Below are 19,088 nucleotides of genomic sequence, written 5' to 3' on the forward strand. Positions count from 1 at the left end.
CAGGAAGTGGACACACAGTGATAGCCTCAGGTTAACAAGGGGCAGGACTGATAATCCCATAAGGAACAAGGATCTTAAAGAGTCTATGTAAATAATTACTTCATTTTCATGCTTGAACCAACAAGTTTAAGAACCTCCAGCGAAAGGAACTCACTGCCTCCTGAGGTAGCTCATCACATTTGTGAATAGTTTTGCTGTTTTCTTACAATTAAACAAAATTCTAGGACTCTGGTATTTATTGGTACCAGGTTTAACATCCCAGAGACAACACAAAAGAAGTGATGATCATCCACGCATTCTCTCATCTTGGTAGTCTAGAAGCCAACTTATGACGAGGGGCGAGACCTGATGCAAGCAGGTAATTTGATGCAGTGCGTTTCTGCATTTAGGTCAGCTGCAGAAACAAACCGAGGAGAAAGGAGGGCAAACCTATCAGAAGGATAGCTAATTCAACACAGCCATGTAACTTGCTCCGGCAACAGTGAGCCAACTCAGAACCAGGACTCAGGTTTAGAGGTCAGACCTGGAGACAGGTACAGACATATGGCAAAAATGCCTGTGCGAATCTCAGTTATAATTCAACAAATGGCTCTGGGCGTCCCACTGTGTAGCAAATTCAGGTAAATGATATTAATCTTTGAAATGATGTTAAATTTGCTCACGCATGTCAGTTATACTAGTCCCCTACAATAGTTCTTGCACATAAATCTTTTAATGTGTTTTTGTTTTTAATTGGCATCTAATAATAATTGCACATATTTTGGGATGCCTTGTGACATTTCAATAGATGCATGCAGTATGTAATGATTTGAGCCGGGTAATTGGCCTATCTATCACCTTAGACACATTCCATTTCTTTGTGTTAGAAATACTTAAAATTCTTTCCATTAGCAATTTTGAAATACCCAATTAATTGTCAGCCACACATCTCTCACGGTGCTACATAGCATTAGAAGTCACTCCTCCTATCCAAGTGCGCCCTTGTGGCTGGCAGCCATCTCTCTCCATCATCGACTCTCTACGCCTTTCTAGGCTCTGGTAACCACTATGCTCTTCTTCCCTTCTTTGATGATATTTATTTTTTAACTTCCACAGGGAAGTGTAAGTACGTGGCGTGTGCTTTCTGTCTCCGATTTGTGCCACTTGTCCCGCTCTCATCTGCGTTCCTACACAGGAGTGATGTCGCTTTACGAACTAACGTCGTACCTTTACAGACTTTGCAGCAGCTGTGAGACAGGGCTATCTGATGAGACTCAGGACAATCCAGAGCTGGGCAGCCGATGTTCTCGACCAGCTTCATGGTCTGATCCTGTAGGACAACAGAAAAGAGATGCCTGCGATTCCCTGAGGACTTGACTGGTAAGTGACGATCAGAATCGGACAAGGTTCTAAGACACTAGTGAATTTGTTTCCCTAATGGCCTCTAGCTGGACCAAGGGATCATCCCGGCATGGCACTCACTTCCATCTGGAGAGCCCACACAGTAGCCAGCAGCCCTGAGAGTCAGAACCCAACACAGTTTGTACCCATGTCTGCATCACCCAAACACCTAGATGATCCTGGAAATGTGTGTTAGGTTTCCACCAGATTTGTAAATACAAAGACAAGCATAGCAAAGAGAGCTTGGATTAGAGTAACAACACACAACGGCTTCAACAGACTCGTAACAAACCAGTAAAATTAGCTGGATTTTTGGTATGAGATTGTTTCAAATTTCTGTTATGAAGAGTCTCACTGGATGTCATGGTACACATCTGTAATCTCTGCATTTTTGAGGCAGTGTTAAGTAGAACTCTGTGGGGTCCAGATCAGCCTGGTCTACACAGCAAAATCCAAGCCAGTGAGGGTTACACTATGGGACCCAAATGTATGTGTCGGGGAAGGGAGGTAAGGGAGAGAAACACTGACTGTCTCAGCTGACTTCAGTAAGGAATGCCAATGTTCTTCCTCAAAACTACTAGGAAAAAGAGGGTCACATGTGTGTCTTGTAGGCCAATGTTTATCATATTTTTCTGGCACAAAAAAGTTGGGAATCTTAAATGAAAAAAAAAACACTAATGTAAACTTATCATCTTCATCATCATGTTCTAGAAAAAAATAAGTGAAGTCCTCTCAGGAGACAGCAACATGGAATTTACTTTTAAACATCTGGAATAGCCACCCCCAGAACCAACCATTGGCTCCTTCTGAAGGGTTCTCTTTGATCATCACCAAGGATCCTGACAATGCCAGGAATGTTACCAGTGTAAAAGTAACAAAGTAAGTCTCAGGGCTTGCAGGCTTCCATTCTTAAGTTCTGTTCAACAGGTTGGGTTTTTCATATCCTCGATGAGAACCTCTTTCATGAGGAAATACACATTTCAAAAATTGCTCTTCCTGACTTAAATATGCAAATCAACCTCTCTTGCGAAGAAAGCAGCATAAGATGCTCTCAAGCACCGGCCTCCTGTCGCTGCTGCGGTCACGTCATCTGGGGCTCTTTACATTCAAACCACGGCACTATTCTATGCACCTCTGAGAGCTGCAACCCCCAGCATGTGTCTTCAAGTTCATAAAACTGATAATAATAAGGAAAGCATCACTAGGACTGAGAGTCTGCAAGATGGAAACATGAGAACTCCGCCAGTTACTCTAAGTCATAAACACAGGGCAAAAGGGCCCAAAGGAAAAAGAGGCCATGGAAGCCCTTAATGACAGGGATTTAGTCAAAAACCACAAAATTTTAGATTTGAAATGGTTGTGCTGTCCAATCCACGGTCATTAGCTACATGTGGTCGTGAACGCTGTAATATACAAAGTTTTTAAGATGTTGCTCACAGTATGACAAAGGAATGGAAAATTTGTTACATTAACTATTTTATAACAAATATCATATTGAAATGATGTTTCAGATATGTGGACTAAATACTGAACACTGAACCCAACACGTTGTCTTTGTGGCTCCTGCTCCTGATGGGCAGCAAAGAGTTAAGAGCAGAGGAGACGGCTTCTTTTGTTTAAAAAACAAAGGGCATCACTCACCAAATGTATACTGAACACCTGCAGTACTGCCTACAACCAAACCTCTAACTGAGCTCATTTAAAATGAAATTATTGTGCAGCCCATTTAGCATCATGTAAGCAACTAGTGAATATGTGTCCCACAATAATCGATGTTATTAAACTCACAAACACTGAGGAAGCGACATCAAATGCTCTCAGTGGCTTAAATGTACAGCTTATCTTTCAGAAAGATAGGCCACATTTAGAGACCAGCTGGAAAATGTCTAAATATGTGTCAAACTGCATGCTTCTCTAATTCTCCTTTCCTTGTTTGGGAAAGACTGGATTAACCCCAGATCTTGTAGGCTCCACAGTGAGATTGACCCCACTGGCAGCACCAAAGGGTGAGGATGCTGACAAGAGATCCCACCTGGAGACAGGATGGAGACAGGAGCCCTTGATTCCTCGGCACATTTGTATGTCTTGATCCTCTTATCGTTAGGATCTGACCCACACCATAGGAACACAGATTTTCAACAAGAGAAGTCTCATGTGTGTTTACTATAAACCCCCATCCTTGCTGTCTCAGGTCTGCCTCTTAACCTCGCTGACTTCCTAGTCCTCAGGCAACAGACCTTCTTTAGGGTACCATGTACTGTGCAAAAACTTTTAGGATTTCCCTTTCCTTGGCCCTTGATAATTCTATAGCTAGTAATTTATTGACACAATCAGACTAAATCACTTGTTTTTAATTTTAATATTTTGTGTGGTCTCTAGATTGTCAAATCCATGTACAAGGGACATCCAACAGGGAAACTATAGTTCAAATGAAAACCAGTTTTGACTGGTTCAACATTTTTCTGTACTCTGTTCTTTGACTTTGTACCTGAAAAGCCAACCAACCCTATTTTTCATGGCTCTTCACACTCCTATTGTAAGCTATGGTGGTGTCCTGTGGCCTTACTATAGCTCAAGTTGCCTTCCACAGGATGGAGATGCTGTACAGTGTTTGCTTCAGGGAGCCATTTAAAATCATCATCAACGCCATCTCTGAACAACAATTAATGTTTACTATGTCGCTTTATGTTTTATTTCCCAATTAGCTGAGTGATATTTCTCATCAGTGTCAAAATCATGAGAGTCAGCAAGCTCGATCTATTGTCTCCTACCTTTTCCTTGCAACAACAAACAAGTAAAAAGTTTTCCTTTTCATAATACTGATTCGACAAGTAACATTTTCATTTGTTGCAAAAATTGTTTTATAACAACTAGCTTATGTGCTTCAAAGGATAACAGCAATTCTTTCCTGTCTGAACTGAGACTGCTATTCAGACCCTCCCTTTGATTTAGGATCTGAAAGGAGTATTGGGAGAAAGTTTCACAGAAACATTCCCAGTGTTTATGGAATCGAGACCAGTCTGGAAGGCCCCTGAGAGCAAACTTACCTTGCATTCATAAAGCACACACATTCCAGAGGATGAGTAAACCGTGTTGCGTTCTCCCTCAAAGTAGCTCCGTCCTTGGAACTGGCAAATTGCTTTAGAAAAAAGAGACACACATCGAAGCTTTGTTAGGAAACATGGGTCAGAAATGTGCAGACCATTTTCTTACTATTTTTTACCTGTTCCTATTCTTTTATTCAAAGTCATTTCAATGACTAAAATCGTATATTCAGTCTAGAGAAAGGTATATAAACCTTAATTAGCAGCATGAAAATTAAGTTGAGAGAGTGAAATGAGGCACAAAAGGATAATGAGGGATTTCAGGTTACAGAATGAGACTCTGGCAAGGACCTTTGGACTCCGATGTTTTTAAATGCTTAAAACATATTATATATTTATATGAAAATGTCTTCATGAAACCCAGTACACCAACAATAAATATATACAAATAAGGAAGAGAGAGACAGAGAGCAGGGAGGGAGGGAGGGAGGGAGGGAGGGAGGGAGGGAGGGAGGGAGGGAGGGAGGAAATGATGGCCAAGGAAGCAGATCAGTGTCTTGTTCAGCCATCATCAGAGGAATTTCCTCCTGTAGCAGATGGGAACAGAGACCCACAGCCAGAAGATATGCAGAGAGTGAGAGAGCTCAGAACACTCGGTCCTAAAGGGAGTGTCTCCATCAAATCCCTCCTGTCAAAGCACAGGGAACCCTGAAGAAGAGGAGGCAGAAAGGGTACAAGAACCAGAGGGGATGGAAGACACCTAGGAAACAAGGGTCTCTAAATCAACATGATCTATACACCTAGGACCTCACAGAAGCTGAGCTGCATGCACAGGGCATGCATAGGTCTGCATCTGATGGGGTCCTAGAGCTGAAAGGAGAAGTGGACACATGTCCCATCCCTAACCAGGAATCTGTCTCCAAAGGATAACCATTTGCAAATGAAAATATCCTTTTTTCTAAGGGAACTCCCTAGGGAAACAAACTACTCTTTTTTTTTTCACATTGAGGTGGGTCCAAAGCCCTCCCTCCTATGTCTAGGTTGAGCAAGGTATTCCTCCAAAAATAATGGGCTCCAAAATGCCAGTTCAAGTACTAGGGACTAATCCTGGTCCCACTGGCAGTGATCCCACAAACTGCCCAAGCCACACAGCTGTCATCCACATTCAGAAGGCCTAGTTTACTTCTATGCTGGTTCCCCTGCTATCAGTCTGAGAACAGTGAGCTCCCACTAGTTCAGGTCAGCTGTTTCTGTGGGTATCCCCATCATGGTTTTGACCCCTTTGCTCATATTATTGTTTTTCCCTCTCTACAGCTGGTCTCCAGAAGCTCAGCCCAGTGCTTAGTTGTAGATCTCTGTATTTCCTTCCATCAGTTGCTGGATGAAGGCTCTATGATGACAATTAAGATCATCATGAAAGTGATTACAGGGGAAGGTCAGTTCAGGCACCCTCTCCACTGTTGTGTAGGGTCTTAGCTGGGATCATCTTTGTGGATTCCTGGGAATTTTCCTGATGCCGGGTTTCCTGCTGGCCTCATAATGGCTCCCACAATGAAGATATCTCTTTCCTTACTCTCTGTCTTTGTCCTTCCCCCATATCAACCATCCTGTTCCCTCATGTTCTCCTCTTCCCTCCCCTTCTCTCCTCCCCCTCGCCTTCTGCTTTTCCTTCTCCCCCACCACCCAGCTCCCAGTTTTCTCAGGAGATCAGAGAAACAACCATGGATACCACTGGGAAGGGGAAATAGATAGGAAACAAACTACTCTCATGAGTAGACTTCCTACCCAGCAATAGATGACCAACAGGAAATTAATTAACACTATTTTTGGAGGTTCCTCATCTCATAAAGTGGTAGGGGTTTTTAAGATTTTTACCTTATTTTTAATTTTTATTTTACTTATATATTTTCCTCTCTTTTGACCCTACATGTCATATATATATATATATATATATATATATACACATATATGTGTGTATGTATATGTATATATATATATATGTATATATATATATTACAGTGGTGTGGGAGAACTGTCTATATTCTGTCAATCATGTTTTAAATAAGTTCTGATTGGCCATGCAGGAAGTATAGGTGGGTCAACCAGACAGGAAGTAGAGGCAGGGCGATGAGAACAGGAGAATTCTGAGAAGGAGAAAACCCATTCCTTCCAGTCCTGCCCAGACCACCAAAGAAGCAGGATGTGATCTGCCCAGCTGAAAAAGGTACCAAGCCATGTGGCTAACATAAATAAAGATAATGGGTTAATATAAATTACAAGAGCTAATAAGAAGCCTGAGCTAATGGGAAAATCAGTTTATACTCTTATGGAGATCTCTGTGTGATTTTCTTTGGAGCTAAACAGCTGTGGGACCTGGTGGGAGGACAGAAACCCCAACAAGCCAGCCCTTATGTTACAGAATGGCACCCACGTGGATAACTGCATCCACAGAAAGCCTGAGAAAGCTTGGAAAAGAATAGAACGAAGCATGTTTTCTTGGTAGCAGCAGTTTCTTGGGTCTGCTCTGCTTGCTAGAGGCAAGCAAGGGCTCTCGTCTAAGAGAGGCTTCCTGACTCAGCTTTAGCTCCAAAACCTTGCATCTCTTTTAAGAGGTCCTGCCAAGAAACACTTAAACGGTGTTGATAAAAAGCTGAGCGAATGCTTTTCAGTTTTCAGCCAAAGCAGGAAAAAAGCTGTGCCGTTTTAAAATGTCAGCTTTCTGGGCCATCCTGCCAGGGCAAACTCTGACTCTTTCAGGCAGGCAGTCCTACTATAAAGCATTTGAGTGTGGTCTGTGAGCAGAATGCTGCAGCTTGCTTGCTGGCAGGGACCTTAAAATGCCATAGAGTTGTGACAATAAATGTGGTTACAGCCAGTACCTCAGCCATGAGGCTGAAATTTCAGAAAGCTAAGAAATGGGCTGGATCCATCCCGAGCCATGTGGCTAACATATACTAGAATAATGGACTATATAAGTTATAAGAGCTAATATGAAGCCTGAACCAATCAGTTTATAACCCTATGTGGACCTGTGTGTGATTTTCTTTGGGACTTGCCGGCTGTGGGGTACCAGGCGAGATGAAAACCCCAACAAGCCGGCCATCGTACTACATTATAGCTTCAAGTTTGGTGTTTTTATGGTGTTTACAAAAGAGTGGGATTCTACATATATACCTGTTTCTTGTGTCCTTTCTTGGGCTTTTTCCCTTCTATTTCTTTGTTTTGTCCTATTCAAATGTGTTAGTTTTGTTCTCTTATTATATTATTTTTGTCTTACTCCTTTGAAGCCTGTTTGTTTCCTAATGAGAGACAGAAAAAAATAAATCTGAATGTGGGGGGAAGTGGAGAAGAACTGGGAGGAGTAGAGGAAGGGGGAACTGTAATCAGGATATATTTATTATATGAGGGAAACATCTACATTCAATAAAAGAGGGAAAAGGAAACAACAAAGCTTGCAGCTGTTTAACTGCCCGATGGCTGATGGATGACATTCTCCTTATATCCTAAGTGGGCACTTGGGTGGCAACAAATGCCTGGTGTAGTTTAATATGCTGTAGAATTTTAAGACAAATTGGGAAGGTCTTTTAATTACAATATGCACATGTAAGCTTTATGCTTTTTAGTTTATACTACTTTACATGAATATTCATGAGTTGGGATACCTCATTTAAGACATTGAGATGAATTAACATGGACCTACCTTGCTTCCATCTCAATGACAGAAAACATTTAAACATAACTCAGAAACACAGAAGTGAGTTGTAATCAAATAAGATACATAGGTCTCCAACCAGTTCTCTAAGAATCTTGAAAATACTTACAATTAAATTAATAGAAGCTGCTCTTACTTTGATATGATCATTTCCACACTGCCAATGATGACTCTTATCTGGGTTCCTGTCACACTACAGCAGCCTAAACCTAGGATCATTATCTGACTTTAGGTTTTAGACTCTAAACCAATTGTTCTCAGTCTTCCTAATACTGTCACCTTTAACACAGTTTCTGTTGCTACTACAGAACTGTAATTTTGCTGCTGTTATGAGTCGTAATGTGATATATCTGATATGCGACCCCCAGAAGGGTCATAACCCATAGGTTGAGAACTAGTGCCTAAAGTGACCTTTGACTTGCAGTTTTGCACTGTTTTCTTTGAAAGGCCCTATCATAGATTCATAAATTCCAAGTAACATACCAATACCTCAAGATAACTGAACTGGTTTGGATACTGATGAAGATGACTGACTGACACAAACAGACCCTGAACTTTGTTCCTCATAGGTAATAAGTCCCACCTTTTATTTTAGTCATATGGAACTTATAATGTCAGCACATCCTTTTAGTTCTATCTATAGAAAGTTTACAAGTGTTTTACTCTTTGAAATTTATATTTCCTCTCATATTTAAAAACATAACTTGCCAATCACCATTGGCAATAGTGAAATAAGAAATATTTGTACTAATATTATCATATAAATATTAAGTGTCAAAGTTTGTAGCCTAACTTTCAAAATAATTAGCTGTTTATTTAAAGGCACACATTTAAATAACAGAATATATGCATATCTTTAAAAAGCCAAGTGGATCCACTTACTCAACTTGTATTTAAAAACTTAACTACATAAGTACAACCACTAGAGAATTGGTTATAAATTTTTGGAGCTAGCTAAAAAATAATACAACTTAATTATATAAATTACATTACTTAGAAACTGTCTGAAAGTTGCTCAGTCATGAATATTTATAATGAAATGACTGATATGTCAGCTGTATACCATGTGTTACATTATGACCTAAAATAACATATGTGTTTGCTTAATAAACCCAACTGATTGCTAAATATTTCTTCCATGTGTGACTTAAAGAATGCTTTTATCTTAATAAATGCCACAAATCCAGCATACCAGAATCTGGTCAACCATACACTTACTTACATGGAATACATCCTGTATTCTATAAGAGAATGAAAAATGCAACTTTCTAATTTGTGCTCAGCACCTGAATTCAAAGGATTCAAAGCTTACTACACAACGTGGTAAGTCCAAGGGTGGGTAAAAGAAAAATCCTGGTGCAGGAAACCATTTGGAGAAACTACTCCCAAATTTCCAAATGATTGTTTATAAATGTTTATTTTCATTTTAAAAGGGTTGGTTATAAACTATAATGGTCATGGCTAAGTTTTAAAAGAATTAAATAAATAAATAAATAAATAAGAGGGATATGATATACAGATTGTATTGGTATGGATCTTGGTCTATTGATATAAATTTGAGGTAGATTTTGTTACACTGTATATATATATATATATATATATATATATATATATATATATGTGTGTGTGTGTGTGTGTGTGTGTGTGTGTGTGTGTGTGTGTATGTATACATAGATAGATAGATATATGTATATATATTTCTACTCTTGTTTAAGGCATTATGTTTGTGCTGTTCATTTAAAAATGTAATGTATAGTTAAGAAATACAGATTAATAGATAGTTATCTATAATAGTCAAGCATGGAGCTATGTTAAGTTTTCTATATGCAAAAGGTATATTTCAGATTGATAGGCATTCTTCAACCCTTTCAAAGACCTACAGAATATGGTATTTAAAATGTTTTGAGAATTTAGATTTTTCTCAACAGTGAGACATGTCTACTTATGGCAGCAACCACTGCTTCAGAGAAGTTAATGGGAATTGAAGAAATTTGTTAAGGAATTTGCCTTCAGTTAACAGAGCTAACTGTCCATTTGTGCAAGAAACTGTTCTTGCTTGGACTGCTTGATATTATGCTATATGAACTGGACATGCAGGACCCACAGAAAAAAGACTAAAAAATTGCCTAAAAAAAGGTGAGACAGTCCTTCAGGGCTCCTGCTTCATGAAAGAGTCTGCTAGATATTCTGCAGGGCACAGAAGAAAGTGACTGACAAACTGCCAAATAGGTGAAAAAAATAGCCTTTCATATTTCCTGCTTCATGGAAAAGTCTGCCAGATACTATAAGCCTATAGGCTGAAGATGGATGACCCAACGTTACAGAAGAACTTCGGGTGACTATCCAGGCACTGAGATGTCTCTGTCAATTCTAGAGTTTTGGAAGTTGCTTAAAATGTGCTTCCTGTTTATTTAGGTAAGATTATATCCTGCTTGGGTCCTTGATGGAGTTGAAGACAGATAGCTATACTTACAGTTTTCTTTATTTATGATAAAAGATAAATTAGATATGAAACTTTCCAGATACAAACAGACTAAAGATTGTAAATGTAATTCTTGCTTGATAACTGTTTCATTATGTGTAATTTTATTATGTTAAAGTGAAAACTTTCCTTTGTATTTACACAGAAAAAGGGAGATGATATTGAATGTCCCTATGTATGCTGTTAACATATTTTATTACCATTGGTTAATAAAGAAGCTGCTTTGGCCTATGGCAGAGCAGAATATAACAAGGTGGAAAATCTAAGCAGAGAAAGGAGGAAAGAAGGTGGAGTCAGAAATACACCATATAGTTGCTGAACAAAAAGATGCTGGAGCCACAACCTTGTGGCAATACACAGATTAATAGAAATGGATTGATTTTAAGATGAAGAATTGGCTAGAAATATGCTTGAGCCATTGGCCAAACAGTATTGTAATTGATATAGTTTTGTGTGATTATTCAGGTCTGGGAAGCTGGGAAATTAAAGCACAGTCTCTGATGATAATGTCTGGTGCTCTGTAAGTAGCAGGACTCATGATCCCTGTCATCACTATTTAATAGATATACAGACTCACACATAACTCATTTTAGTACAAGTAGAGCTGGTACTATCTAATTGAAGAATTAATAACTACTAAACCAACAGGACAGGATAATCAGTTTGAGAAAAGTGACAAATAAAAAGAGGCTGAAGAAGAAATTACTGAAGGTCTGGTCAAGGACCCAGCTTCTTGATCACCGCAGGTCATCTTCAGACTGTGTCTAACTAATCAATAGGAGGAGGAGAAGGTTTCACTGGAGTGGATCTGCGTTATGCTGCAAAGCTGCCTAGGAGCTGATCGTGGGCTAGGATCAGTCACTGTAGAGGAAGAGGCAGTAAGGAAACGTGGCCAGTTCCCTCTCTCTAGTCTTCCATTTTCTTTTGCCAAGGTCTCACATTGTAAATACCCATACAGAGCTAGCTGTGAAGCAGACCAGGACTATATCACCCACAGAAACCAGGTTCCCAGAATTCAGGGTAGGAGAGATGATGGAACTGGAGGTAAGGAGCTAAAGAAGGTTGCTCACTGTGGACCTTTAAGAGGTCTCACAAGAAAAGGCTTAAGAAAGACCAGGAGAGAGAAAAATGCTTTATAAGTTTTGAAGAGAGAACACTGTCTTTTACTTTTTAAAATGTAGACCCAAAATAAGGGAGAAACTTGTCAAATAGCCATAAGGTAAAATGTGGAAACTGAGACCTTGGAAGATCAAATATCTAACAGAGCAGGAAAAACGGGTTAGTTATACATCCTGTTTTTAATCAAGTCCTGCCCATGGAAGTCTCAAAGTCTCAGAGATGGAGCTAATTCCAGTGGACACTGCAATGTAAGACCAGCTCCAGATTTCCAGAACCAAAGAGCATCTGCCATTGACCACTGGACTACAAGTACGCATCTTCACTTCTCCAACAAAACAGCGAGGAACTTTGACTTTGTGACAGTGAACTCTGTTTTAATTAAATTGCATGCATGCATCTATGATCACAAAGGCTTCCCTTCTTCCATAATTTCAGCGTATATCTGTCAGTGTGCCTATGTGCATATACAACATTAAGTTCCTTGTGATTCAACTCTAGATGCTTATGCTTCAAATCATTCACCTGCTGAAAACACAATATAGCAATTAGGACATATTTTCAAGAATCCATGTTGAGCTATTGTATTTCATATAGCTTATTATAAGAAGTGAAACTTCACATACTTTAATATATGAAGCACCAAGAAGAGATATGTTTATTCATTCAGGCATTTCACTCTGCACATGAAGCAATTACCCCTTTCTGAAGTCAGACTAGGCCACAGCACTATGGCTATGTCAACTTCATGTTTTCATTGATGGATACTGCTGTTTGTGTAACTCACAAAATTACCATTAGAATCATGAATTATGTGATTATGTCACCAAGCATTTCACAAGCACAGCCTGTTCAGAATTAACTAGCAACATTCACAACACCTTGGAGAAATTTAATAGGATTATGTAACAATAGGCATACACATTTGACCAAAGCTATGATAAACATCACACACTGCGTTACTAGTACCATAATTATGAAGAAATCTACAAAACAAATTCATGCTAATTACTTTTACTCCTACCTATTATCACAATGCAAATAGCAACCAGAAAGACTGGAGACAAAACTGATGCAAAACTGACAGTTGTCAGTTGTTAAAAAGTGGAAAATGATTTATAATCACAGATTGAGAAACAGATAAGTGAAAGAAGCCAGTAAAACTGTGAAAATTCTAAATTGCACAATAAAATCCTGATTTACCGGTCTTTAAAGCAGAGCTGTGAACTATAATTTCCTCCAATGAATTTCAAATTAACTTCTACAATCTGGCATAGAAAAAAATTAAAAAACAACTGAAATATTTTAGAATATATAATCAAAAGGGTAAGCCATATTTCACTTCTAAAGTCTGTTCAGTGACTACATATTTAGTTTTTCTTTTCAATCAGTGAATTAAAGCTATATGTATTTATTTCAATTTCACAACACCTTTGGTGTGATCCAGTCCAATTAAAAGTTAGCCAGCCGCTCTATAATTGGACACAAGACTTATTCCACAAGAGAGAAGCCATGCCGGGTAGCAAGGGCTTGTGAGGTCATGGATTTAGAGGAGAACCTTCCACCACCACCAGGCCAGCATAGATAATCTCTGGTACAGTCTAAACATTTGTCCTTATTGGATCTTATAGCCACAGATCAGAGTAGTCTTCACATGTTGTCTAGGAAGCTTCTTGTAACAGGCAGAGCCCATTAAAGAAAACCCAGCCAATCAAAATGCAGAGCTGTGGAGCCATCCACAAAGCACTCCTACACTTAACACCCAGAGGACATTGCAGAAGGAGAAGAAAGATGGTAAGGGGCAGAGGATCAGAGTGTTGGCTGTGATACTGTGTCTCCTACTAGTACCAGAAGCCGCACTGATAAAGTCCTAGCAGTATGACTGTGACTGCCTAAACATGAGTTGAGCAAGAACAACAAGAGACATGGCATAGAGCGTGAGGGAAAGCTCTCAAGGCCTTAACTTACACAGACAAAGTAGGCAACAAAGGAGTGTGGAGAGTGGGAGAATTAGCACACCGATTATTTCTCTAATACTTAATTGTCAGCCCTGAGAACACATATGAGTATCATTATATAGACCGAGCAGGTTATATTTAGAAATATGTACATGTAATATGCATTCATTTGTTTTTTTTAATTTATTTATTTATTAAAGATTTCTGCCTCCTCCCCACCACCACCACCCATTTCCCTCCCCCTCCCCCGATCAAGTCTCCCTCCCTCTTCAGCCCAAAGAGCAATCAGGGTTTCCTGCCCTGTGGGAAGTCCAAGGACCACCCACCTGCATCCAGGTCTAGTAAGGTGAGCATCCAAACTGCCTAGGCTCCCACAAAGCCAGTACATGCAGTAGGATCAGAAAACCCATTGCCATTGTTCTTGAGTTCTCAGTAGTCCTCATTGTCCGCTATGTTCAGAGAGTCCGGTTTTATCCCAGGCTTTTCCAGACCCAGGCCAGCTGGTCTTGATGAGTTCCCGATAGAACATCCCCATTGTCTCAGTGTGTGGGTGCACCCCTCGCGGTCCTGAGTTCCTTGCTCGTGCTCTCTCTCCATCTGCTCTTGATTTGGACCTTGAGATTTCAGTCCGGTGCTCCAATGTGGGTCTCTGTCTCTGTCTCCTTTCATCGCCTGATGAAGGTTAATATTCAGGAGGACGCCTATATGTTTTTCTTTGGGTTCCCCTTCTTATTTAGCTTCGCTAGGATCACAAATTACAGGCTCAATGTCCTTTATTTATGGCTAGAAACCATATATGAGTGAGTACATCCCATGGAGAAGATCTTCACCAACCCCACAACTGACAAAGGTCTGATCTCCAAAATATATAAAGAACTCAAGAAACTAACTGTAAAAGGCTAATCAACCCAATTATAAAATAGGGCACTGAGCTGAACAGAGAATTCTCAACAGAAGAAGTTCAAATGGCCAAAAGACACCTAAGATCATGCTCAAATTCCTTAGCGATCAGGGAAATGCAAATCAAGACAACTTTAAGATACCATCTTACACCTGTCAAAATGGCTAAAATCAAAAGCACCAATGATAGTCTTTGCTGGAGAGGTTGTGGAGAAAGGGGTACACTCATCCATTGCTGGTGGGAATGCAAACTTGTGCAACCACTTTGGAAAGCAGTGTGGCGGTTTCTCAGGAAATTGGGGATCAACTTACCCCTGGATCCAGCAATACCACTCTTGGGAATATACCCAAGAGAGGCCTTATCATACAACAAAAGTATATGCTCAACTATGTTCATAGCAGCATTGTCTGTAATAGCCAGAACCTGGAAATAACCAAGATGCCCTTCAACGGAAGAATGGATGAAGAAAGTATGGAATATATACATATTAGAGTACTACTCAGCAGTAAAAAAACAATGACTTCTTGAATTTTGCATACAAATGGATGGAAATAGAAAACACTATCCTGAGTGAGGAAAGCCAGACCCCAAAAGAGGAATATGCATTCATTTTTGTATCAAGAATTAATAAAAGTATAAGCCGTGAATTAAAGAAGAGCAGGGAGGAGTATGTTGGAAGAAAGGGAAGGAGAAAATGATGTAATTAAACAAAATAAAAACAAATGCAAAAATATAAAATAAAAATTAAAGAAGTCATAATTAAAAGAAAAACAGTGACATCAAAAAGGAAAGTTAGAGGCACCAAGAGATAACCTGTAAAACAGAAGCCAGGGAGATGGGGCTCTTGTTGTTTCTTTAAAATTCCTTTGGAAACCACCAAGAGTCAAAAGTCTTCGATGAAATTGTCTATTAGAGGTATCATTTCATACAAAAAAGTTTGAAATCTGCGCTTCTTTGGGGCACCTTCTCAAAGATACAGGAACACTGGCAGTTGTCTCATGGTAAGACAATGACAGTTATTTGTTAGTGATATGCAACTAGATTTGGCTGCAGGAGAAAATATTTCATTAACTACTATCATACATATTTAGTCATTATTACACAACTTAAAAAAAAACAGACCTAAACAGAGAACTCTCAACAGAGGAATCTAAAATGGCTGAAAGACACTTGAGGAAATGTTTAACATCCTTACTCATCAGAGTAATGCAAATCAAAACAACTCTGATATTCCATCTTACATCTCTAAGAATGGCCAAGATCAAAACCACTGATGACGACTTATGCTGGAGAGGTTGTGGGGAAAAGGGAACACTTCTGCATTGCTGGTGGGAATGCAAGCTGTACAGCCCCTTTATATGTCAGTGTAGTGATTTCTCAGAACATTAGGAAACAACTTTCTTCAAGACCCAGCAATACCACTTTTGGGTATATATCCAAAGGATGCTCAATCATGCCACAAGGACATGTGCTCAGCCATGTTCGTAGCAGCATTGTTTGGCATAGCCAGATCCGGAAAACAACCTAAATGCCCCTTGATCAAAGAATGGATAAGGAAAATGTGATACATTACACAATGGAGTACTACACAGCAGAAAAAAATAACAACATCTTGAATTTTGCAGGAAAATGGATGGAGGTAGAAAACATCATTTTGAGTGAGGTAACCCAGACACAGGAAGACAAGTATCACATGTACTCACTCATAAGTGGTTTTTAAACATAAAGCAAAGAAAACCAGCCCACAAATCAATCCCAGAGAAGTTAGACAACAATGAGGACACTAAAAGAGACATAGATGGATCTAATCTACTTTTTGAATTTTGAATATTAATTATGAAAGTTCTACAGTTCGGGTCTCACAGAGCCTACCTATGAAATTATCAAAGCACTTGGAACAGGAGCACATCTGTTTATCCATGGTGGTGGGTTATTGATGTGAGTGATAAAGGGAACATGCTCCAATAACATCTCTAAGCTTTGCAAGAAAATGTTTTCTCCCTTGTCCCTCAGTAACACCAATTTTGTGAACAAATGCTATTTGAAACCAACAGAGTTGCAGGGTTCTTAAATAATTCACACATTCATCAATTATACATGATTGCTTCCTTTAACTAAATCTCATTAATTGTTTGGGAATGTAGTTGTTTGCAAAACCAATAGTAGAATTTAGGGGAAAAGGTCCTGAGTGTAGGTGCCAACTCTCCTTCCCATGCAGGAACATCACATTCTCAGGCTTCTAAAGGAATAAAGGATGCTCCTCTGAGAGCCTCAATCAAAGTCCGCAGACTATTCTTCCAAAAGGAGAACAGATCCTAAAATATCATAAATCCAGCAGCAGTGAGGATCCAGGAGGTAGAGAATAAAAATAACTCCCAGAATAGAACCAGAAGAAAAGTTCAAAATACTATGTCCAGAACAGCCTTTGGGTTATGAAGTTTAGACACTGGGAAAACAAAGACTGAGTATTTAAAGGCCACCATAAAGGGTAAAGTCTGCTGCAGGCAAGAGGAAATAAGTGCTTTTGATTCTAACTTAATTTTGTCCAATTAAAGGAGAACAAATGGGCTGGCTAGATGGGGGAGGTGGTTAAAGTGCTGGTCACCAAGGCTTATAACAAAGTTCAGTCCCCAGAACCTAATGCAAAAGGAATGAACTCAATGCCACAGTTGTCCTCTGACCAGCACATATATGCTGTCTCCCTTCAAAAGCATGTATGCACTGTACACATACAAACATTACTTGTCTTTTACATTAATTAACTAATGTAAAACTTCCTTGAGTTACAACCTAAAATATCTTATAAAATGAATTTTATTTAAAAGTGTTACTTTTCTGATTCCTTTTGTGTAATGTATGTGAGTGTTTTGCCTGTGTGTACATCTGTGTGCTACTTGAGTGCCTAGTGCCCACTAAGACCAAGAGAATGTCATGTCCTCTGGAAATGGAGTTACAGACAGTCATGAGGTGCCATGTGGATGCTGGAATGAAATCCAGGTCCTCTGTAAGAGCAGCCCACACTATGAACCATTGAGCCAACCCTTTGGTCCCCCTATTTTGATCCTTGATCCTGGTCCAATTACCATGGAACAGAAGTCTTATCTATGTAATTTTTCATTAAAAAATGCTGCTATACACATAGAGACTGAAAATAGGGCTAAAGATGAGCAACAGATACTGGGCTTGTGGCGTTAGAACTTAACATACTGGTACTTTTTAGGGACAATGTTAATATCCAAATGACAGACCCAAGGTCAAATAAAAATACAAGGACATCCTCAAAGGTATCTGCAATGAAGTAAAGACACTAACAGGATTTGAAACAGGCACAGCCAGCTGAAATGAGCGACACTTCATGACTTCAAGGGTTATCCTTCCCGTGCTGTGTCTGTCATAACAGGAAGTAATGGGGAGTTCACATGCTTAATTCAATACTCTCAGATATTAAAGTCTTCCTATGCACTAAATATTAACTTCCAGACAACTTCCTAAACGAATTTACATTGTAGAAAAGAGGGTTCCCTTAAAAAAAAACCAAACAACAAAACCAACCAAACAAACAAACAAAAGCAACCCCCTGGGGAAAAAAAACCAAAATTATTGGTTTTCAAAAGAACTCTTGAGTTCTGCTTTGGTGTTTTGTGCAAGGAGAGTTTTTGTTTTTATTTTTTGTTTAGAACAGAAATTTTTTTTAAGAAAAAAATAATGTAAAGAATTTCTTGAGTCCCCAGAAGATAAAAAAATAGATTATAATGGTGGTAAGGAATTGAAGACAATAAGGTATTTGTGTCAGTACCTACTTCCGTTGGAGTATTTGTGTCAATACCTACTTCTGTTGGAGTATTTGTGTCAAAGCCTACTTCCATTACAGTAGCTGAACATTATAACCATGAGGGGGACATGTTTCACTGACAAGGAAAGTAGAACACATAATATAAAAATGGAAAGTTTACACATTGCCAGATATTTCAAAGTCAGGATTGAAAACCATCTGACTTCTGTGTATGTGCTATTAGAACTAAACACTCAGTAGATTCAGTCAAAATGCAAACATTCATTCTTTGGATTAATTTTATGAAACGTTTTCCTATCACCAATGACACCTTTTAGCTATATGTTGTTGTGATATTAAAATGAGAATACTGGACACAAACACTTTGTAAACTGTAAGGCATGATCCCCTTCAATATAAACCACACACATCAGTACTTCAGGAATGAAATGTAAAGATCCCAAGCAAGCAAAACCATGAATGGGGCACTGGTCGCAAGACAGCTTCAGAAGAAGGGTACTTTTAAGGTGCAGTTTACTGAGAGGTATATAATGTCACACAATAACACCATGGATATATGAGGGGTAACCTGTAATTGAACATAGGAATATTCTACAACAGGAACCAATAGCTGCTGGACTAGACTTAAGGTCAGCTCACCAGGAGGAAACTCATTTCTCATACACACACCTGGCCAAGAACCTGTGGATATGAGGGCTTAGA

The 19,088-nt window shown here is 39.2% G+C and overlaps 1 protein-coding gene across 4 annotated transcripts in view; it reads right to left on the reverse strand.

Annotated features, from left to right (window-relative positions):
- The window catches only part of Nell2 (neural EGFL like 2), a 315,760-nt gene that overhangs the window by 155,473 nt on the left and 141,199 nt on the right, over positions 1-19,088 (reverse strand). For all 4 annotated transcript variants that reach the window (XM_075960452.1, XM_075960454.1, XM_075960451.1 and 1 more), the window contains 2 exons: positions 4,428-4,519; positions 1,207-1,309 (listed from right to left, as the gene is read on the reverse strand). In XM_075960452.1, the coding sequence (XP_075816567.1) occupies positions 1,207-1,309; positions 4,428-4,519 (195 nt within the window). The remainder of the gene's footprint in view (positions 1-1,206; positions 1,310-4,427; positions 4,520-19,088) is intronic.

The sequence above is a fragment of the Microtus pennsylvanicus genome, chromosome 2 (assembly GCF_037038515.1).
Source record: "Microtus pennsylvanicus isolate mMicPen1 chromosome 2, mMicPen1.hap1, whole genome shotgun sequence".
Taxonomy (NCBI): Eukaryota; Metazoa; Chordata; class Mammalia; order Rodentia; family Cricetidae; genus Microtus; species Microtus pennsylvanicus.